Source organism: Antechinus flavipes, chromosome 1 (assembly GCF_016432865.1).
Source record: "Antechinus flavipes isolate AdamAnt ecotype Samford, QLD, Australia chromosome 1, AdamAnt_v2, whole genome shotgun sequence".
NCBI lineage: Eukaryota > Metazoa > Chordata > Mammalia > Dasyuromorphia > Dasyuridae > Antechinus > Antechinus flavipes.
In genome coordinates, this window is record NC_067398.1 from 669,657,982 (window position 1) to 669,682,052 (window position 24,071).

At 39.6% G+C, this 24,071-nt stretch overlaps 1 protein-coding gene across 4 annotated transcripts in view; it reads right to left on the reverse strand.

Annotated features, from left to right (window-relative positions):
• SBNO2 (strawberry notch homolog 2) overlaps positions 1-24,071 on the reverse strand; it is a 207,864-nt gene that overhangs the window by 94,268 nt on the left and 89,525 nt on the right. For all 4 annotated transcript variants that reach the window (XM_051972158.1, XM_051972157.1, XM_051972156.1 and 1 more), the window contains exon 4: positions 13,147-13,270. In XM_051972158.1, the coding sequence (XP_051828118.1) occupies positions 13,147-13,270 (124 nt within the window). The remainder of the gene's footprint in view (positions 1-13,146; positions 13,271-24,071) is intronic.

Genomic DNA, 24,071 nt, shown 5'->3' on the forward strand with positions numbered 1-24,071 from the left:
CACTAATCCTCTCCAGCCAGCACAAAGGTCGAATATGGAATGATTCTGTCTTGCTCCTCCTTTATTGGGCGTGTCCTTCTGACTTGTGAGTCTCCTGGACTTGTGAATCTCACACTGAATCCTGGCTCTGAATCTCCCAAAAGTCTCTAATGAGCTTGTCCTTTTATATGCTCTCTTAAAGGTGTGAACTCTAAAGGTGTGAACTAAGTACATAAGCAGTGTCTCTATCCATTCCAGTGACTTAGCATCTTATTTCAAGTTCTGACCCATAACAAGGTTTATATCCCAAAGAGATTTTAAAGAAGGGAAAGGGGCCTATATGTACAAAAATGTTTGTGGCAGCCCTGTTTGTAGTGGCCAGAAACTGGAAACTGAGTGGATGCCCATCAATGAGAGAATGGCTGAATAAATTGTGGTATATGAATGTGATGGAATATTATTGTTCTGTAAGAAACGATCAGTAGGAAGATTTCAGAGAGGCCTGGAGAGACTTACATGAACTGATGCTGAGTGAAATGAGCAAGGCCAGGAGATCCTTATATACTTCAACAACAATACTATATGATGATCAATTCTGATGGACATGGCCCTCTTCAATAATGAGATGAACCAAATCAGTTCCATTTGTTCAGTAATGAATAGAACCAGCTACACCCAGGGAAAGAACACTGGGAGATGACTATGAACCACTACATAGAATTCCCAATCCCTCTATTTTTGTCTGCTTGCATTTTTTATTTCCTTCACAGGTTAATTGTTTCACTATTTCACTATTTCAAAGTCTGATTCTGTTTGAGCAGCAAAATAACTATTTAGACATGTATATATATTGTATTTAATTTATACTTTAATATATTTAACATGTATTGGTCTACCTGCCGTCTGGGGGAGGGGATGGGAAGGAGGGGAAAAATTGGAACAGAAGGTTTTGCAATTGTCAATGCTGAAAAATTACCCATGCATATAACTTGTAAATAAAAACCTATAATAATAAAAATAAATAAATAAAAGGATATGGAATCACTGTGTGCCAAGACCAGGAAGTGGGCCAGAGCCTCTGAAATTTAAAGCTTAGGGATCAGGCATAGAGAAAAGGTAGAAAAGGGCTGGGCTGTGTGAGGAGGCTGATATTGACTGGCTAGGTAGAAGGAAAAGCATCCTAAGAGGAGAGTCATCCAAGAGAAAATCAACTACTCTGGCAGCTGGTATACTAACACTAATACAACAACTCACATCTTTATACAAAAAGGCTTTTTTAAAGGATATAACTTACAACAGCCCGGTAGGGTAGCTAGAATAACTACTGCCACACCTATTTCACAGGTGAGGAAAGTGAATCTAGCTCAGTAAAGAGGCATGGCTACAAGTCAGGCCACGCTAACTGCAAGGGCAGCCTGGCCCCACTCCTCCCATGGCTCCCAAATCCAATGCTCCTCCATCACACACTATGCCTTCCAGGACAAGAGAAGCACCCTCATAGAGGCGGGAGTGCAGAAGAACGAGCAGGGGGCAGGGCGAATGTAAGGAAGGAAGCTGGATGAAACAACTTCTTATATTCCTCAAGTTTTGGATGGTCTAAGGGTGCACAAATAGGTAATAAGAATTAACATTTTTCTCATGCTTTAAGATCGGCAAATATTACTCTATCTTATTTTAGCTATAAGTATAGAGAAGGAAACTAAGACTCAGAGGGGTCCCTTACTCTGATCACAGAGCATTTGAACTGAGGACTCCAGGTCCGGTTCTTAGTGCGCACAAGGTCACTATTTAATAAATATTTCTTGATTGATTTCAGCAGAACAGGAGCATTTTGGACATTGTCACCAGTGACAAATGAGGGGGCAGGAAGGCCACTGGTATCACAATCACTTAATAGGTGACAGACCAAGATGAATAATGTAGTGCCGCACCCCCCCCCCCCCCCCCCCCCCCCCCCCCCCCGAGAAGCTGGTGTCATAATGCTGGCTTATGAAAAGCAGGCTTGTTCTGGCAGGGGCCGAGCATAGCAGTGGAGACTGCCTGGTGGAGAAAGGGCAAACGGAGAGGAACACAATGTGTTATGAGAGGTGGCAGGGTGGTGGGTGAGGCAAGAAAATACAGTGTTATCTTACCTTCTGTGACATATAAAACAGAGCTTTGTCAATATTTTCAAAGAGCAAAAGCACAGGCAAAGCCTCCAGACAGCTGGTCAGCTCCTCCCAATGGTACCCAGGTCATGTCACAGAGTGGGAAAAAAAGTCAGAACTGGAGCCCTCTATAGCTTGATGTTCATTTTCTTGGACCTTCCTCTAAACTGCCCAATGTTTAATCTCCTTAGGACTCAGGGACATGCATTTTCTGGTCTCTGTACAAATAGTGTTTGTCTCCAGGGAATCTACAGAGAAGGGAATCTTTACCTAGAGTAAACTTTCATACAAGAGAATTAGAAAGCAAGACAGTTGCTGCCGCTTTGAAGATTTTGGGGACAGAAAGCCTAGGACCTAAAGGGGATAAAGCCTAGGAAAGGCTCAAGAAATGGCTCCTGGACTATTAATCATATAAAAGCAAGAAATGAATCAGAATTTCAAAAGCAAACAACACCACAGTCTCACTGAGATGCAGACAGACAGACCCTCCAGAAGAACCAGAGCTATAAGGTACCTGATCATGGAGCTGGAAAAGGCCTGAAAACACAAAACCCAAGATTTCAGAGCTGGAAGGAATACAGATAGCCTGTTGTCTCTGGACTGCACGCTAGCAATCATTTCATCCTGTACGCTCATTTTACAGAGTTGGAAAACTTTGCCCCAGAGGTTCTGTGGGATTAGCCCAAGGTCACAGAGTGAACTAATGGTAGAGCCAAAACTAGTCCCCAATCCAGGGTTATTTCCATTATCCCTAGGGATGCCTTATCTGCATTTCCCACAAAGCCTAGCATAGGATCTGAACAGAAAAGCTACTCAGGAAATACCTGTCAAATACAATTCATCCTATGCCAATGCAGAGCGTCCCAAACCCACACTCTCTAATCACAAAGTTCTAGATTTAGCCTTAAGACTGAACAGGGAGCTGTTGCCCAAAAAATAGGGGGAGCCTGCACAAAAACCCTTTGGGCCTCAGTCCACAATGCTGGGCAATGCAACAAGACCCCGGAGAAAGCAGAATGAATCACCCAGTTTTCTCAGCACTCTCGAGGCTTCCCTTTTTGATGAAAAGTTCTTTTTGTCCACACCCTCTAGGGGATTCTAGCCCCTGAGTCAGCTAAAACCAAGCATTCTAACCAGGCCTCAACAACAGCATGGGGAGAGTTGGTTGGAAAGTTGGTTTATGGGAAGGTCAGTGATTCGTACTTTTAAATTCCACCAAGAGTAGCGATTATTTCTCTAGGCTACTGACATTTCCCACAGTTCAGAAAGGCCACTTTAATTCTGGATAAAATGGAATTTCATCGTCTCCCAGAGCCCACAGCTCTTGAGTAAAATACATGATGGGAGCTGATGAGTCATTCATTCCTGTTCTTGGAAAAAGAAGGAATGAGAAACAACAGTAAGGCAATGAGAAATGCAAACATAGAGAGAGGAGAGAAGGAAAAAGGGGGGAGAAAGAAATACATGCTCAAATGGGAAGACACAAAGATTAAAGGAGAGAGATGCCCAAAAAGGAGAATCATTAGAGTATTATTAAGCACTTAGGGTATGTTAGGACCTCAGCTAAGCAGTAGGAATGCAAATATAAGCAAGTCCCTGCTCTCAAGAAGCCTACATCTTAATGGGGGAGAGGTGCCAGAAGATAGGCAAGGAGGACAAGGAGATAAGCAAGAAGTGACTTTAGAGGCTTGGGCTCCAGCAAGATGAGGTGAAAGAGGAAGTTTAAGTGGATCAGACTGGATCAAATCCTGTAAGGATCTTTTCTGGTTCTCAGCTCTGTCATCAAGGATGTTGAGCATCCTTCCTCCCAATTGGGTGGACTTGCACATCTGAGACCATACAGGCCACTCATACCTTTGTCTAAGTCACTAAAAATACTTGACAGTCTATAAGCAAAGACAGAGGCTTTCCATTAGAGACACTTTGCTAAGATAACATCAAATTATTAACCATTCTTTGGGTCCAGTTATTCAAACAAATCAATCTAATGGAATCACTGTCTAATTAGCTCAGATATGAACTTTTTAAAAATTTTAATGATATATTAAATTTCCAATTACAAATAAAAATGGTTTTCAATATACATTTTTGTAAAATTTTGAGTTCCAATTTTTTTCTCTCCCTCCTTTACCTTCCTCAGTCCTAAGAAAGCAAACAATCTGACTTATTATACATATACAATCAATTTCTAACATGTTTTCATACAAGTCATGGTGGGGAAAAAAAAATCAAAACAAAAGGGAAAAATTACGACAGGAAAAAAAAAGTGTGAAAATAGTGTATTTTGATCCACATTCAGTTTCCAGAACTTTTCTTCTGGCTGCAGATAGCATTTACCACCCAAAGTTCATTAGAACTGTCTTGGATCACTTTAAAGCTGAGAAGAGCTAAGTCTCATCATAGTTGATTATCACACAATATGACCTGCTCTTGAGGAACCAGCAAAAACCGATGGTCTTTTTTTTTTTTTAAACCACTTTTTATAGATGGTGAGAAACTATCACTTTAAGAAGGGACTGGGATTTCAAAAACAGAAAACTCCTGAGATGAGAATTCCCAGTCATCTAGAACCTGGTGGACAGGACCTGCTGACTGACCTGAGGGAAGGACACAGAGTTTATTTTTTTCTATTTGTTTTAAAATGCCTTTATCTACAAATGTTTATTATTCCATTTTTCACATCCTACCAGTCAATCAGGTTTGTAATCTTGGTTTTATTCTGACCTCCTCATTCTTCATCATTCTACATATTTAATCAGTTTCTAAATCTTGATGTTCCTCTTCCCATGAGTTCTTTCAAACCTGTGTCCTTCTCTCCTCTCATAAACTACCACCATGAGCATTCATTCATATGAGATGAGATTGCAGACTCTCACCACCCTATTATTTATACTACTGCATTAGCTTTTAAACTGGTCCTCCTCTTTGAAATCTCCCTCCTCTTTTTTTTTTTCTTTTATCTTTTTTCTTTTGTGAAGCATTTGGGATTAAATGACTAGATCACACAGACAGGAAATGTTAAGTCTCTGAGGCTGCACTTGAACTCAGGACCAGTGTTCTATCCATTGTGCCCTCTAACTGCCCTGATCTCCTTCCTCTTTAATCCATCCTCTGCACAGCTGTCAAGTGATGTTCCTATAGGGCAGGGACCATGAACCTCTGCTTCTCAATTAACTCTCACAAAGAAAATGGAGCGATAATGTCCCTACTAATTTTTCCAAGGTTTGATAAAGGGAAAACAGCCCTCTTCAAAACAGTGGGGCTGTCTGAAATAGATCACCTCCTCTTGTCACAAGAGCAGCACACAACACCTAGGAAGTGACATTTTAGCTCTGCGCCTCATCCCATAAGCAATGCACAGAGAAGCACTGCTCCCTATGGGCTTCAGTTTCCCACTCATAAAATGAGTCTGATCCTTTCTAGTTTGATCACACTCATGACAAAGAAGTAGGGATGAAATCAGGGGTGACACCAGAGGGTCAGTTCTTAAGATTTAAAAGTGACCCCTCCCCCCCTTAATCCTGTCATTGATGTACTTTCATTATTGCTATTATATCACAGATCAAAAAGACATTGCCATCTATCTATCCCCACATCCTTATTCTGCTGGGCCCAGAGAGGGAAGAGAGGACTTTTATAATATCCACACAAGCAAGAACTTCAGACCAAAAGAATACGAACAGACAATTTTCAGGTGAAAAAATTGAAACTATTTCTACTCATATGAAAAGGTGCTCTGAATCACTATTGATCGGAGAAATACAAATTAAGACAACTTTGAGACACACCTCTCAGATTGGCTAAAATGACAGGAAAAGATAATGACTAATGTTGGAGGGGATGTGGGGAAACTGGGACACTGATACATTGTTGGTGGAGCTGTGAACAATTCTGGAGAGCAATTTGGAACTATGCTCAAAGGGATAGCAAACTGTGATACCCTTTGATCCAGCAGTGTTTCTACTGGACCTTTATCCCAAGGAAATCATAAAAAAGTGAAAGAGACCCACATGTACAAAAATGTTTGTGGCAGTGCTTTTTGTAGTGGCAAGTAACTGGAAACTGAATGGACGGATCACCACTCAACTGGAGAATGGCTGAATAAATTATGGTATATGAATGTTATGGAATATTATTGTTCTGTAATAAAGGACCAGCAGGATGATTTCAGAGAGATCTGGAGAGACCTACATGAACTGATGCTGAGTGAAGTGAGCTGGACCAGATCATTATACACGGCAACAATAAGACTATATGATGATGAATTCTGATGGACATGGCCCTCTTCAACAATGAATTGATTCAGGCCAGTCCTAATTGTTTATCAATGAAGAGAGCCATCAACATCCAGGGAGAGGACTATGGGAATGGAATGTGAGCATAACATAGCATTTTCACTCTTTTTGTTGTTGTTTGCTTGCATTTTACTTTGCTTCTCTTTTATTTCTTGTGAGCCATGGTAATTGTATAAACACGTATGTATATATTTGATTTAACATATATTTCTACCATGTTTAACATGTATTATACTACTTGCCATCTAAGAGAGGGCATAGAGGAAGGGGGTGGAAATTGGAACATAGGGTTTTGCAAGGGCTAATGTTGAAGAATTGTCCATGTATATGTTTTGAAAAATAAAAAGCTTTAATAAAAAATGTTTTTAAATGAACTTCAAAACAAATGGAAGAGATAGGATTCACTATATTGGCCATGGGGTGCCCAGTCAATGGGAATTAATGAGGGAAGGATGGAAGCCAGGACTGGTACCAAAGGAAAAAGTGGTTGGACTATTCCTAGAACAAGACTCTCCATCTCTGGGCTCAGGGCTGTCCCCAGACCTGGAAGGCCTTCCCTCTGCTTCTCTATCCCTGGCTTCCTTCAAGTCCCAGCTAACTTCTCACCTTCTACAGGAAGGGTCCAGCTCTGCTTAGTTCTAGTGCTTCCTCTCGCTGATTATTTCCAATCTGTCCTGAAAATAGCTTGCTTGCTTGCTTATCTATCTATCTATCTATCTATCTATTCATTCATTCATTCATTCATTTATTTAAATAACTTTTTATTGATAGAACCCATGCCAGGGTAATTTTTTACAACATTATCCCTTGCACTCACTTCTATTGCGATTTTTCCCCTCCCTTCCTCCACCCTCTCCCCCAGATGGCAAGCATCCTATGCATGTTAAATAGGTTACAGTATATCCTAGATACAATATATGTGTGCAGAACTGAACAGTTTTCTTGTTGCACAGGGAGAATTGAATTCAGAAGGTATAAATAACCGGGGAAGAAAAACAAAAATGCAAGCAGTTTATATTCATTTCCCAGTGTTCTTTCTCTGGGTGTAGCTGCTTCTGTCCATCTTTGATCAATTAAGGCTCTCTTTATCGAAGAGATCCACTTCCATCAGAATACATCCTCAAACAGTATCATTGTTGAGGTATATAATGATCTCCTGGTTCTGCTCACTTCACTCAGCATCAGTTCATGTAAGTCTCACCAGTCCTCTCTATATTCATCCTGCTGGTCATTTCTTATAGAATATTCCATAACATTCATATACCACAATTTACCCAGCCATTCTCCAATTGATAGGCATCCTTTCATTTTCCAGCTTCTAGCCACTACAAACAGGGCTGCCACAAACATTTTGGCACATACAGGTCCCTTTCCCTTCTTTAGTGTCTCTTTAGGATTTAAGCCCAATAGAAACACTGCTGGATCAAAGGGTATGCACAGTTTGATAACTTTTTGAGCATAGTTCCAGATTGCTCTCCAGAATGGCTGGATGTGTTCACAATTCCACCAACAATGCATCAGTGTCCCAGTTTTCCCACATCCCCTCCAACATTCTGCATTATCTTTCCCTGTCACTCTAGCCAATCTGACAGGTGTGTGTGTGATATCTCAGAGTTGTTTTAATTTGCATTCTCTGATTAATAATGATTTGGAGCATATTTTCATATGTCTATAAATAGTTTCAATTTCTTCATCTGAGAATTGTCTGTTCATATCCTTTGACCATTTATCCATTGGAGAATGGCTTGATTTCTTATAAATTAGAGTCAATTCTCTATATGTTTTGGAAATGAGGCCTTTATAAGAACCTTTGACTGTAAAAATGTTTTCCCAGTTTATTGTTTCCCTTCTAATCTTGTCTGCAGAAAATAGCTTTAGACGTTATTATTTGCATGTTGTTTCCCTCAATAGATTGTGAGCTACTCCAGTACTTAGCAGTGCCTGGCACACAGCAGGTGCTTAATAAATGCTTTCTTGGTTTGTTTTTTGCTGTTATGCCAAACTTTAAGATGGAGAAAGGGGATAGTGGAAAGGGAAATACATGGTGATGACATCTAAAGTAAAGAAAGACAAATTTAGTTGAAGTTAAAGATAGCTGACCTGTGACACTAGTGAAAAGAAGTAGGAATCTAGGTCTGTGCATGGGCCTGGGCAATAGGACTCAGAACACAGATAAAAAAGTTTAAAGGGAACTGAAAGTCCCAAAAGAAGATGAAATGAATCAGTTTGGTGTTCGTGGTATAGACACTAGCAAGGCAGGGGGCTCCCCCTCATTGAGGCATTACAAGAAGCAGCTAAAAGCTACTCAGTGGGCTTGCTGGAGCGACAATTGTAGCTCAGGACACTGAGAGGTCTGTACTGTCCAGGAGGCCCCTGAGCTCAGCCTCCCTTTACCGCTCACTCAGCTGGGCCACAGCTAATCTTTCTCATTCCATGATCCAGAAACATTAAGCAACCAGGAAATTAATGAATGTTCAGAAAATTATCCCGCTTTTACTCCCTGATGTTTTCCACAGTCCTGCTGTAGCATTCCGCCCCACGACCTCCTGCAGCAGGGGATTACCTTACTAATCTCAAATGACCCAATAGACTGCCTGACTTCTATTCTGGTCTGTCTGTCACTTGAGGGAGGACCCTCCGTCTGTGGGCCTTGCTGGTGGACTCTATTCCAAGGCAAACCTCAGGATTCAGAGGAAGGAGGACTACAGCGAGAGTCCTGTAAAACAGGGACCAGAATGCTTATACTTCCTAGCTCACATGGATGCACTTTAAGGCCGAAGGTATTATACTTGCAAGGGATCTTGGAAAAACAGTTCAACCCCCTTTATTTAACGGAGCAGGAAGATCCCAGGAAGCAAAATGTTTGCCAAAGTCTTGAATCTTGGTCTTGTGCCTGGCCCCATGGAAGCACCTCCAACTGTCTGGTGGCTATCTGGGAATAGTTCTGGGCAGGGCATATAACTGCTCTGGTCCTTAGGATCCTTAGGGACTGGATGTCCTGGAAGGACCTTTCCCAGCTGCAGTTGGGACTGACTGATGCCAATAGATAGAACAATGACCTTCAATCTTATTCCTCTGCTCATTCTGGGCAAAGGAGTCCTAGGCCAGTTGTGAAGAGAGCAGTACGCAGTCAGAGGTGAGAGTACCAGTGCTCTGAGAGGAGTCCTCCTGCGTCCCCACAACTGACACACCTCCCTTCACACGCAAAAAGCGAAGCTTTCCAAAATGAATTTAACCAATAAGGGGTGGGGGAGGAGAGAAGAGCTGACAGACAGCACACTTCAGAGAAGAGGAGAATGATAAATTACAAAACCAAGAAATCTGATGCTAAGATAGTTCAAGTGCACTCAAAGGAACCATATTCCCAGGTCCCTTTTCCATGAGCATTTACAACCAGCCTCATCAGGGCCACCATCCCCTGACCACATTCCCTTAAAGGAGGAAACTCCCCTTAAGTCAGATCCAGAGTAAAGTCTCTATCCTACCTACATCAGGCAGGCAGGTGCTAGGATTTTAGGGAAGAAGGGAATAAACATGTATATAGAGCTACTATGTGCTGGGCACTGTGCTAAGAGCCCTCTACAAACAGAATCTACTTGGTCCTCACAACAATCCTACAAACTAAGTGCTGTAAAGTGTCAATAAATCCCCATTTTACAGTTGAACCAACTGAGACGGATAGAAGTTAAATGTTGTCAGGTCCCTGCCAAGTCACAACCAGCAAGTGTCTGAGGCCACCTCTGACCCCAGGCCTTCCTCCCCGTAGCACACTGCCCACTGGACCCGCTATTTGCCTATCAGGGCCAAGCATATGAGGTGGAGGTCAGGGAGCGTTAACGAGGAGGTCAGGAGTGGGAACGCCCAAAGGCACAGGAACCCCTGGGATCAGGAGCCAGAGCTCAGTCAGGACAAGCCAATGGGTCAAGGAAGCAGAGAGCAAAAGACGCCACGCAGCGTGTGGCCTGACGGCAGGACGACAGTTGGACAAGCCCGACGCACCGGCGCGAAGTCCGCTCCCCATCCCCTTCGGCCCCAAAAGGGAAGTGCCGTCTGGAGCCGGTTCACCCACAGCTAGGCCCTTCTGCCGATAGGCAGCTGAATAAACGGCAGGGGCGACGTGATGGTGGGACCCGACTCACAGCAAAACAACTACGGGGGTGAGGAAGACGCTGGTAACCCAGCGCAAAAGGGACCGGCCGGGGAGACAGGAAGCTCTCTGCAGGATGAACTGAATAGACTCCACAAGGGGAAGGCGCTGGAACAGAGGGGCATGGGGAAAGGCTTCCTGGAGAGGAAGGAGGCTGGGGAAGCCAGGAGCAGAGGTGAGGAGGGAGAGCATTCCAGGCATAGGGGCAACCCAGGAAAAGGCAGGGAGAAAAAAGAAAGGTCAAGAAAACGACACAATAACTGACACAGACTGGCTACTGTGGGGGTAACAGAGAGCGGGAGCTTGGGAAGGAGCTGAGGGACCTCTCTACCTTGTGGTTTACAGCCTTGTGGATCGAGAACTGGAAGAGACCTCAGAGATCACCTTGCTGTTCCATCTAGAATAGAAGCTCCTTGAAGACAGGGCTTGTTTTGCCTTTGCATTGCCCAGTAAAATACATACCCCTCCATATAAAACTGACAGGGGAACTGAAATGTGCTCTTGTCCGAAGTCACCGAGGCAATATGGAAAAGAGCCAGTCTGCAATCTAGTCCTTTTAAGCGAAACCCAGCACACCGTCTCTCAGGGTTGTTGGTGCGACTCCAATGAGAGAAGTATTTCAACATTTTGCAAGCTTTCAAGCACTATAAAAATGTCTGCTCCTATGATTGTCGCTATTATTAGCCCAACCTGATTTTACAGATGAGCAAACACAGTCTCAGAGAGGTTATGTGAGTTGCCAATTGATTGTCACAGAACTATTAAGTGTCAGAGCAGTCATTCAAATCCATGCATCCTGGATGAGTACCTCGTTGAAAACACCCTGCTGCCACTTCACTGGCTCAGAAGAAAGGCAAAAGGAACTGACAAACAATTAAGTATTATGGAAATGTATGAATTAAATGAATGAATGAAAAAGCATTTGTTTATTAAGTGCTTTCTATGTGCCCAGCATTGTGCTAAAAATAGAGGATCCAGAGAAAAAAGGGTACACACTGTTCTTCTCAAGAAATACTCTAATTCAGATTAAATTGGGAAATGTTTGACAAAATAAATAAAAATATAAAACAACAAAAATAATGTTATTATCATCATGTTAAGATAAAGTCTGCAAGGTTGATACCACTAGAAGGGAGGAATAACTTGTCAGATGCTAGAGATACAAGATTTTTAAAAATGATACAATTCTTGCTCCAAAGAAGCTTATACTAGGAGGAGAGTGAATATGTGTACAAATAGCTATGATAACCTCACATAGAAAAAGTCAAATAGAGAAGGGAAAGGGAAAACTTCTGAGAAGGATTCAAGGAAGGCTTTATGGGAGCGGTATCACTTGAGCTGGGCCATGAAAGTAGACAAAGGGAAGAGGGGCTCTCCTCACAAGGGAAATGTAGGAGATGTCAAAATAACTAATTCTAGATTTGGAAGCAGTCCATTTTAGGCATGCACAAATGAAGGCAAAATAGGAAACAATGAAGTAATCAGCTTGGCTAATGTATATAGGACATAAATAGGAGTAGTTTGAGAAAAATCTAGATAGTATGGAGACAAATTACAGAGGACCTTGAATGCCGACTAAGGAACTTATAGCTGAAATTATAGTCATCATAGAATTATTGAAGGTTTCTGAGCTGGAAAGCAAGGTATTAAGAAGATTCCTTTGACAGAATTTGGAAGATGGATTGAACAGAGAAGAAACTAGTGGTATGAAGATCCATGTCGCAGTTTTCAGTCCAGGCTAGATAGATGTCACGAGGTGTTAAAATACAATGACAGTGAGAATGAACAGGGAGAGAAATGAGATATATTATAGAGAGAAACCTTAGGAAATCATGGAATTAAACCTTCAGTTGGCCAAGAAAACTCCAAAGGGATAAGTGATTTGTTAAATGTCACATAACTGATAAGGCAGAGAAGTTTTTTATATTCTACAGGCAGTACTCTTCCCAGAAAAGTGCCCTCCCAATTCTAAGTGTTGGGATGGGACACTGGGGCCTTGATTCAAAATTCCAAGTTCAGTTACCACGACAACGTGAAACTACGTGATACTCCTCTGGGTCTAGCCTATAGCACGGGCTTCCAGAGAAGATTTCACAACTGGGAAAAGCCATTTCCTCCATCTAAAACTAGAGGACTTTGAACTCTCTGAAGGACTTTGACAAGCAAAACAATCACTTCAGGACATGACTAGGTAATGGAGGTCATGCTGATGTCTTGCCCAGGCACCCTACAAAGTCGACCAAACCAGGCCTCTGCATATGGAAGCCATGGTACTCTGACAGAAGAGGAAAGCTTCAGAAGCAGCTAAAGCCTGCTGAACACCCTAGCTACAGGATCTCTGCTGAAGAAAATGTCTCATATACCCTTTCAAAAGCATCACCACCAACTAAAATCACCCAGCAAAGAGTAAAAAAAAACAAGATCCCAAAAGACAAGTTGGTAAAGGGAATGGTTGAGGGTGCCTTCAGGTTCCCTAGGAGGCATTCCAAAAAGACCATTCAAATCTGTTCCAAAAGCAAGTCTGGTTTAAAGCCCCAAATAATCCTGGGGCATACATATTAGGGCAGGAGGAACTTACCTGAGGAAAATCACCATTTTTTGGTAAGAAGCTGGCAGAGCCCACAGGTGCATAGTTGGTGTCCAGGCAATGTTGTCTGTTGATGGAATCTGGGTAAGGGTAGGAAGGGGCAGTCATATATGGCCTGGGAAAAGAAAAGAAAACAGGTGACTATGATGGCCTCCCTGAAGGTCCTCCTTTCAGAATTACCAGAGACCAAGGCACTCTATATACAATGAGCAATGCCCAATACTGCTTTAAAGGGGACATACACAAGTTAAGGTGAATTCAAAAGGGTGACCAGCATGGGAAAGATCAGCTGGGATCACCAACTCAAAGCCTAGAGTAGAAATTATTTAACCTTCCTATTTTGCCACCCATATCCAGCTACAAAAGTCTATCAATTTTACTGTCTGTTGTTTAGTTGTTTTTTGCTCATGCCCAATTCTTTATGCCCTATTTGGTGTTTTTTAAACAGAGATACTGTAATGGTTTGCCATTTCCTTCTCCAGCTTATTTTACAGATGAGGAAATTGAGACAAAGAGGGTTAAAGGACTTGCTCAGGAGAAACCAATTAGTAAGTATCTGATGGAAGTTCTGGAGTCAGGCTTAGCACTTTACCCACTGTGCCACCTAGCTGCCCATTATCAATTCTCCCTACAAAACAAAACTTATCTTACACTGCAATTCATCCTACTTTGAGTTTTTACTTCTCCTAAAGAACTGAAACCACATCCTAATGAATATTCCAGGCTCCAATCTCTTCCTCAGCAAATCCATCCTCCCTATGCTGCTTGATTAATCTTCAGGAAGAACAAGTCCTCTGAATACATCCTCTTCTATTCAAAAATATCCAGTGGCTTTCCAATGTCTATCAAATACAAGATAAACTCCCAATCCCAGAATTCAAGGTTCTCTACAATCTGACAACCAGCTCCCCTTGCCTACTTCTACAATCTGGTTCCTTTAAAGAATCACCTCTAAAGGCTCCAAAAACAGAAACATTCCTTGTCCCTGATTTCTGGTCTTGCCCTTTCCAATTTCTATACCTTTGCTCACATGATTTGAGCAACCAATTAGTCAAAAAACATTGACAAACTGTTTATGTGCCATACGCTAAATTGAGTACTAGGGAATATTTAAAAATGATCTTGTGATGACGAGAGCCATCTACACCCAGAGAGAGGGCTGTGGGAACTGAAGGTGGATCATAACATAACATTTTCACCCTTTTTGTTGTGGTTTGCTTGAATTTTATTCTTTCTCTCTCTTACTTTTTGATCTGATTTTTCTTGTGCAGCAAGATAGTTGTATGCCTACATTGGATTTAACACATATTTTTACCTCGTCTAACATATATTGGATTACATGCCATATAGGGGAGGCGATGGGGGAAAAGGGCGGGGGGTGGGGGGCGGGAATTGGAACACAAAGTTTTTCAAGGGTCAATGTTGAAAATTTATCCTTGCATATGTTTTGAAAACAAAAAACTTCAATTAAAAAAAAGAAAGTCCAATTTCCCCATCAATGAAAAAATATTGTATTATATATAAATATTATAATATAAATATTATATATTATATTGTATTATAAAATATAATCAAAATTTTCTATTTTGTGATCAGTAATGGTCTCTAGTTCCTCTTGGGTCACAAATTTCTTTCTCCTTCACAAGTCTGAGAGATAAACTATCCTATGTTCCTCTAATTTATTTATAATCTTGTTCTTTATGCCTAGATTATGGACCCATTTTGATCTTATCTTGGTATATGGTGTTAAGTGTGGGTCTATGCCTAATTTCTGCCATACTAATTTCCAGTTATCCCAGCAGTTTTTATGAAATTATGAATTCTTATCCCAAAAGTTAGGATCTTTGGGTTTGTCAAACAACTAGATTGTTATAGTTGACTATTCTGTCTTGTGAACCTAACCTATTCCACTGATCATCTAATCTATTTCTTAGCCAATACCAAATGATTTTGGTGACTGCTGCTTTATAATATAGTTTTAGATCAGGTACAGCAAGGCCACCTTCATTTGATTTTTTTTCATTATATTTATTATATTTATATTTATAAATATAAATATAAAATATTATATTATATTTGATTATATCAAATTAAAAAGACTTTGTACAAACAAAACTAATGCAAACAAGATTAGAAGGGAAGCAACGAACTGGGAAAACATCTTCACAGTTAAAGGTTCTGATAAAGGCCTCATTTCCAAAATATATAGAGAATTGACTCTAATTTATAAGAAATCAAGCCATTCTCCAATTGATAAATGGTCAAAGGATATGAACAGACAATTTTAGATGATGAAATTGAAACTATTACCACTCATATGAAAGAGTGTTCCAAATCACTACTGATCAGAGAGCAAATTAAGACAACTCTGAGATACCACTACACACCTGTCAGATTGGCTAAGATGACAGAAAAAAATAATGATGAATGTTGGAGGGGATACGGGAAAACTAGGACACTGATGCATTGTTGGTGGAATAGTGAACAGATCCAACTATTCTGGAGAGCAATCTGGAATTATGCCCAAAAAGTTATCAAACTGTGCATACCCTTTGATCCAGCAGTGTTACTTCTGGGCTTATATCCCAAAGAAATACTAAAGAAGGGAAAGGGACCTGTATGTGCCAAAATGTTTGTGGCAGCCCTGTTTGTAGTGGCTAGAAACTGGAAAATGAATGGATGCCCATCAATTGGAGAATGGCTGGGTAAATTGTGGTATATGAATATTATGGAATATTATTGTTCTGTAAGAAATGACCAGCAAGATGAATACAGAGAGGACTGGCGAGACTTACATGAACTGATGCTGAGTGAAATGAGCAGAACCAGGAGATCATTATATACATCAACAATGATACTGTATGAGGATGTATTCTGATGGAAGTGGATTTCTTTGACAAAGAGACCTAACTCAGTTTCAATTGATAAATAATGGACAGAAGCAGCTACACCCAAAGAAAGAACACTGGGAAATGAATGTGAACTATTTGCATTTTTGTTTTTCTTCCCAGGTTATTTTTACCTTCTGAATCCAATTCTCCCTGTGCAACAAGAGAACTGTTCGGTTCTGCAAACATATATTGTATCTAGGATATACTGCAACATATTTAACATATATAGGACTGCTTGCCATCTAGGGGAAAGGGTGGAGGGAGGGAGGGGAAAATCGGAACAGAAGCAAGTGCAAGGGATAATGTAAAAAATTATTCTGGAATGGGTTCTGTCAATAAAAAGTTGTTATAAAATAAAGGAAAAGGAAAAAAAAAAAGAAAAAACAACAGCAACAACAACAAAAAGAAGTGAACACAGCATGTATTGATTTACATTGAGTCTCCTTAATTCTTGGGCTGGCTGCAGATGACATTTTCTGTCCAAAGTCTATTGGAATTGTTTTGGATCACTGAACTACTGAGAAGAACCAAGCTTTTCATAGTTTATCATTGCACCTTCTTGCTGTTATTGTGTTCAATGTATTCCTGGTTCTGCTTGTTTTGATATTTTTCATATTTGGTATGTATTAGAAGAGCATATAAACAGAGGAAAAAATGAGGGTAGCAGAGGTATAAGATAAGCCCATTCATCTGACATAGACAAAGGAAGACTAAACAACACACACAGAAATACACATTTAATTTGATGTGAAAACACATCAAATGGGGAAAGAGCGGGGAATGGTTCCCAACAAAAATAAAAATACCTAGGAGGAAAAAATTGAAAAACAGCAACAATATTGTTTCTACAACCTGATCTTAAAAAGAAATTAAAAGAAAAGGAAAAGAACTGGAAGGTATAAAGTGTCAATCAATTGGGGAATGGCTAAATAAATCATGGTATAAAAATATAATGGAAATTTATTGCTCTTTAGTAACTGATGAGACCTTTTCAAAGACTCCTGGGGAGTAGGAACTGAAACTGAGAGAAGTAAGCAGAGCCAGAAGTATAATTTATACATTGACAACATAGTCAAGAAAAACAACTTTGAAAGATTTAAGAACTCTGAACAAAGTTAAAACAAATCTTACCTCCATGGGACCTAAAATGAAGCATAGTATCTTTTCCCAGACAAAGATTTATGATGCAGAAAGAAACATACACTTTTGTGAATGGTTACTATGTGAATGAATTTTGCTTAACTATGCTTATTTATTACCAGGAATTTTTCTTCTGTTTTGTTTCGGGAGAAAGCAAGTTAGCAATAGCAATACTGCTCCCAAACAAATTTCAAAAGATGAACAGAGAGTACAAAGTTATGAAAATAATGTATGGGGTATATAACTTTTTTCCAAACACATTTCCCTTTTTTTCGATTCCACTGTGTGAATGGAAATGTTCATTGTGAGGACTGTCAACTTGATCAGAACTGGCCCCTAAACTATGGTTGGCCAGAATCGAAGAGAGCGGACTAGAGATGGGAGAGTCAGGGATCCAACAGATGTTTAATTAATTTCAAAATGAAGAAAGCACTTACTAGTAGAAGTACCCCTTCCTAAGGAGGAGAGCTTATCTTGAGGCAGAGCCAGTGCCTTATAGACATGCCCCGTGACCCAATCATTCTCAGGCCTTGAGTAGCATTTCCTATAGCAGACTCATACATGGACAATGCAGGCATTCCTGAGTCCTGCCTTTGTTTATTGTCCACAGTGAGTACAGAAGCAGTGGGAATAGGAGTGATACCTGGTATGGTTCCCTTAGAAGTTACAAAGAACAGGGATTGTGAGCATGTCAAGAGGTATGACAGAGGTTGGCTCTCAGGCTCCTGGGAAATAGGGGGAGCTAAAATCACGAATCCTTCAGTGAACACCAAGTACTGGTCAAAGCAATACATCTCATAGGGCACGATCATCCAGAGTGCAGATTGTTTTTATGCCCAACTCAGGGCACAGCCAGCTTGCTGGGCCTTAGCTCTGGGGAAAAGGATGTACCTAAAATATTTTGACAGGGCATGTAAATTCAGAATTAATAAAATAAATTTAAAAGACAAAAGGGAAATAGCCGTCAATTAGGGAATCGTTAAATAAATTTTTACTTGTTACTTCTGTGTAACAAAATAGCATTATGCAATAACAATTAATGAAAATGAAAACTACAAAGAAGCACAGGAAGTTATACAACAAATACAAAGAAAAGAAAGTTAAAAACAGTATGCATGAGGATTATAAAAATGGAAATGGTAAGAAAAACAACAAAAATCCTAAAACCGAGCGCTGTAAAATTATACTAAGAAAAGCTATGAGAATGCACCTCTCTCAGTTTTCTGAAAGAGTGCTGACAATGGATGTGAAATGCAACACCTTATATGGAGAACTTGTTATCAGTTACTGACTGATATTGCCAAAAATCCTTCTCTGCTCCCACCCCTAATCCCACTTCAGTCTTTGTTATAAAAGTTGTTTTCTGAAAGGGAGGGATAAACTGAGAAATGAAGGTTATGTAAAAACAAAAGACATCAGTAAAAATTGACATTTAAAAAGATAAAATCCTGGAGACAAAAATTGGTGTTTTGGTTTTTAGCTAGCAAAAAAAAAAAAAAAAAAAAAGGCATTTAATAAAGGGACAGAATTGTCTTGTCTTTCAATATACAAAATCCCTTTATGTGAATGACAAATTACAGCTTTATAAGGTTCTTATATTTGCACGGGCAGGATCTGAAACAATGGATATAAGCCAAATGCTTTTTTCATAATAAAAAATGCTGTGTTAAAACCTAATAGGATCATGTATTGTCTACACCTCTAAGGCTAATGTGTAATAGAGAAGGTGTAGTAGGCTGTGGAATCACTTTGAAAGCAGGTGTGTGGGTCCTCTCCAAACCAGTAAATATCCTTTTGATAAAAAATTAGAAAAATGAAAAAGCAGAGATATCAATTAGTTGATCCTGCTGTTTTCTTAGGTTTTGTTCTGGGGTAGAAGGTTGAGGTTATTAATAACATCCATGCATAAGGTAGATTTGTAATAGGGAAGCCAGGAAGTAGAAGAGGGGGACCATTCTAGACATGGGGAATAGTTAGTGAAAAAGCATCAAGTCAGGAGGATGGATTGTGTGATGAAGTGAGGAATCATGTCAACCTAAAATAAAAAAGATTACAAAAGCAGCAAGAACAGAATCTTTACCCAGGGCAGGAGACTTTCCATTCGGAACACCACATAGCACAGAAGTCCCTAGAATGCCCAAGAAGGGCAAAGGGGGCAGGGTTTAAATAGTCTCAAGGAAAGCCCAGTCCTGCCAAGCTGTAACATAAATTGCTTTGCATACCAACAGAAGGAGGCTGGGGATGGTGAATCTGGTCAGAAAGCAGAATCCAAATGTAGCAACAAGGAGTTTCCAGAGATATCCCAAGACTGGCTGCAACCAGAGGGTCAGTGTCAGGTTGTCCCTGGTAGCTACATTCAACAGCAGCAATTCTCATATCCCTAATACTTAGCATCGTGCCTGATTGGCACACAAATAGTGCTTGATAAATGCTGACTGACTTACTCCCCAAGAACAAAGCCTAATCATGGAAAAACAGGAAGGGACAAGATTATGAAAAGAGCATTGAATGCTGGAGTATTTAATATGTGATCTTGTAATTAACAGGGAATCACTGACATTAACTGAGTAGGTCAGACATGTTACAGAAATGCTGATAGGTCCATTCCATTTTGTGTCCACTTGCTGTCCTTCCAGGTTCTTCTTCAAATCCTTTTAGGGTTAAAACAACAAAACTAAATCTTATGTCAAGTTTTTTGAGGTTGATTTCCTTATTATTGCTTTTCACTGTTTCTGAGGCCAGACCACTGTAATCCTCCACAAATCACCTCTTGAACACTTGACAAATAAGCTTGCATACTAAATTGATTTTTTCCCTAATTCTCCTTTGGGTGAGGTAGTGATAATCAGAATCAATGTCTTTAGTTTTACCCAGTTAGCAACTTGTTTAAAGAGACAGAATTTCAGCTTTTAACTATTCCAGTATTATCATTTCAACCCTATCCTTCTCTGATATTGATTTTGGCCTTTGATCTAACAGGTCAACATTGCAAGTATACAGAGATAGCTGATTCTGAAATGGCTCCCACATAATAATCTTACATTTTCTATCTTTTAAAACAATCAATTTTATTTTTTATGACGCTATTCAGGCTCAGTATGTTTAAGACTTCCTAATTATCCTCTGGAAAAAAGTAGAAGGCCATCACACTGGGCTGGGCCACTTTGTAATTTTATCTTTTTAATGGATTGCTATGGCCAAAGAATGAATCACCCAACTGACCACTATAGTGGTATGTGCCCTGTAATAAGCTAGACTCAAACCTTTTAGCCAACAGAACAGTATCCTAAGTCTTGACCATGTGGTGTGAATAAATGAATAAAAAGTATATTAAACTTCTAAGTAGTAAGCTATAGTAGAGACACAAATACAAAAGCTAAATAATTCTTGCCCTAAAGGATCACATCTTTTATTGGGAAAGGCAATACTCCGGGAATGGGAGAATTCACCATAGAACAACAGGGCAGTCAACAGTTGTGTCTTTCCCAGAGGCAATGGTAGTGCTTATGACTAATACACACAAATACAAACCTTTGTTTTGGTATACGTCACTAAATGACAGGCTTATAAGGGTATTATTATACTTACATGTTATATAAAAATTATTTAAATTACGTAATAAAATGTTTGTAATTGCATAATAAAGTTTCCCAATTTTATATTAAGCAATGAATTATTCCAAACTGTCGAACAGTTCATATCTTGATATGAAATAACATTCCATATCTTTTATATAGTTATGCCAGCATGGCAGTATACTTTCGTCAAAAGTTGTTTTTTTTTTTTTTTAATCTTTTTAATCTAAACATTATAACATATAGTAGAAAATCATATAAATTTGATGGAATTATAACTATAAATACAGTTTAAAGGAAATAAAATTGTAACAGTTATGAAGCTTAATGTTTAAAAAAGTAAAACTAAAAATTTTTTTAGTTTTTTGGATATTACATGATTTAGCAAACTAAAACATGTCACCTTGCTATGTACATCAATCAGTAGCACCTTTAAAACTACTCTCCAAATTAAAGGCCACTTAGTGATCCATTTTCCACATAAGGATGACCTTTTTTTTTTCATTGACAATTTCTTCAACAAATTCAGTAAGAATTGTTATGGGGGGGGGGAATGGATACCCCTTCAAATAAAAAACATCACAAAACAAAAGAAAATCCTACTGTGTGATTAAAGACTCTGCCTTAGCATACTGGTATCAAAACATAGTCACACAATATTTTGAAAATCCTACAAATGCTTGCTTATCAGAGCCATAGCCTTAAAACTTAACAATATACCAGTATCTCCTTAGGATCAAAAATAAAAGTGAAAATCCAGTTTAAAAAAAGTCTCTTCCACTGAACAATTTATTCCTGAAGCTATGGAAAAGATAGAAATCAAGGAAAGTTTACATTCATGCTCCCTGGGTATAAAATAGCTAGGGAAAAGGGCTCTTGGGAGGATAGAGATGCAAAGTACTAGAGAGAACAGTCAAATGGATTAGTTCTTCCTTAGCATGGTCTTCTGGTGGTCCCATGTGGATCCCTGAGCAACAACAGCAGGAGAGAAAATGACCAGAGGGAAAATAATGACTCAAATTCTCAGAGAGTGCCAAGATGAATGGCTTAAGGTCTTTCAAGTTACACTTGCGTAAAAATATCCTAGTCTCTCATCTAAGCAACTTGCAGGGATAGCAAATTTTCCTGAGCAAGGGATAAAAAAAGATGTTTCCCTTTCAAACTGTCAAATCTGTAAGCTATGACAACAGAAGCAAATAAACAGAGACCACAAGATGAGGAACTTTTAGATTTATGTGGATAATTTTGCATCTTATAAAGATACTATATGAGGGATATGATACTATGAGATTTCATTTGCAAATGAAAAGGGCCAGGAAAGTAGCTGAGTAGCCAGGAGAGATTACCAATTTACCCCCAGACAGAGATTGGCACAAAAATTTACTTACTCATTTACACGGATCACTAGGAGACACCAGTTAGTAATTAGGGCAAATGACCAGTGTCTATTTATGGTTAACAGCAATCAAACTTTGAAAAATATAGTTAATAACCCCCATAAATTTAGGGTTAGGCATCTCAGTGCGGGGACTCAAGCCTTATACTAGAAAAAGTTGTGGAAAGCAAAGCCTAACACTGTCCTACTTCCTTCCTGAGAGGTGACAAACCAGAAGTGAGACCCTGAACTAGCAAAACTAAGGGACGCTTTTGCCAGTTATAAGTGAAGGTCTTTACCCTTTCTGAAAGAACAGTAACCCAGCAGAGGATTACGGATGAGGCTGCAATCAAAGACAATGGAGTATACTGCTAACCAGTGAAAAGTAAGCCCAGGATATCCAGTGCACAGACTTGCTGAGAAAAATAAGCAAACAAAGAAAAACAGCATGTCCTAGGAAGAACAAGTCCAGTCTAGCAGCGGAGGAAACCATACAGCAGAGAAGTAGCATGGGGGAAAAAAGTAAAAAAGCTGATAAAAATTTTAAAAAGTAGGAAGATCTTGAATTCCTGCAATACCAGAATTATGAATTGTCTTATATGTGAGTTGCATATATGTTCTTTTCAGGGATCCCTCACATTAGCTGTATTTTAAGTTTGGTGCCCATTCTCCCCACGGATGCTAAATTTATAGGAAAGTATGTTCAGATTTTTCAGAATGATTTTTAGCTACTCTTTGACTATGACATTTTAGGAAAAGTCTTTCTTTAAGTTCATTAATTCTACAGTGTCTGATGTTAATGGAAAGCATACTGGTGGGGGCTTACAAACCTGTGCACACCATGTTGAAGAGGTATCCCAAAGTGGGTATTACATTTCCCAGGGCTCACCCTCCACTAGTATAGCCTTCAAGAATCCTGAATCATTTTCATGCCTCAATGAGACATCAGCAATATTTTGAGATGAAATTAAAAACAACCACCACCACCCTGAAAAAAGAACACTTGCATCAGCACAGATCAGATTCTACAACAAAAGCAGCTAGTACCAGACTAAAACTTTTGATTAGCTTTAGTTTCACACATCATTCAGATATCCAGTTATCCAGGCAGGCCCTCTCAGCTCTTCTTGCTGCTGCTGACCTGCTCCTCTCACCTGGCCCATACCAAGGTCTTCCTGAATCCACACCCTCACAATGGAGAAGTTATTTCACTCACTGGAGAGCTCCCTTTCTACAATCTATTTCAGATGATTGCTGAGCATATATGTATAAACTAGCTCACTTAGCCCACTATATTTGGCTGACCCTAAACATCAGTCTATGTTTCAGTTTCCCATCCCATCAGCTCTCCTGGCCACATGCTACCTAATAAGGGCATATTCAACCCCACATCACTCCAGCTTGCTATTTCCCCAAACAAAAGTGCCTTCCCTGGTTACCTCTTGCCTGTATGTGGTCTTTCCTTACTAGAATAAGCTCTTTGAGGACAAATACTGTCTTTAAAAACACTTGACACTTAAGAACACTTGACAGTGCATAGCATAAAGTAAAGTGTATAATAAATGCTTTTTCATTCACTCATCAATTCATTCAATAAAATTAAATCGATAATCCAGTACTGGAACAAAACCAGGAGAACAAAAACATGCAATTCTTGGGTCTGATCAACTCCATATTGTAAATCACTAGGGAAAAGCATCATTATTCATGTTCCAACCCTCTAAGCTATCTGCAAGTAACATCAGCTAATAAAATAAACCAGCTAAGCACTCCTGTGAACTAGCAATGTACACACCCAGAAATAAGTTCAAGAAATGGTTAATACTATAAGCACTCTGAGGTAAGATAGCTTGACTTCTTTCTCCCAACGACAGTCTTCAACTCAAGACCAAGAAACAGATCCTTTCAGTTTCAATTACCAGAAAACACCTATTA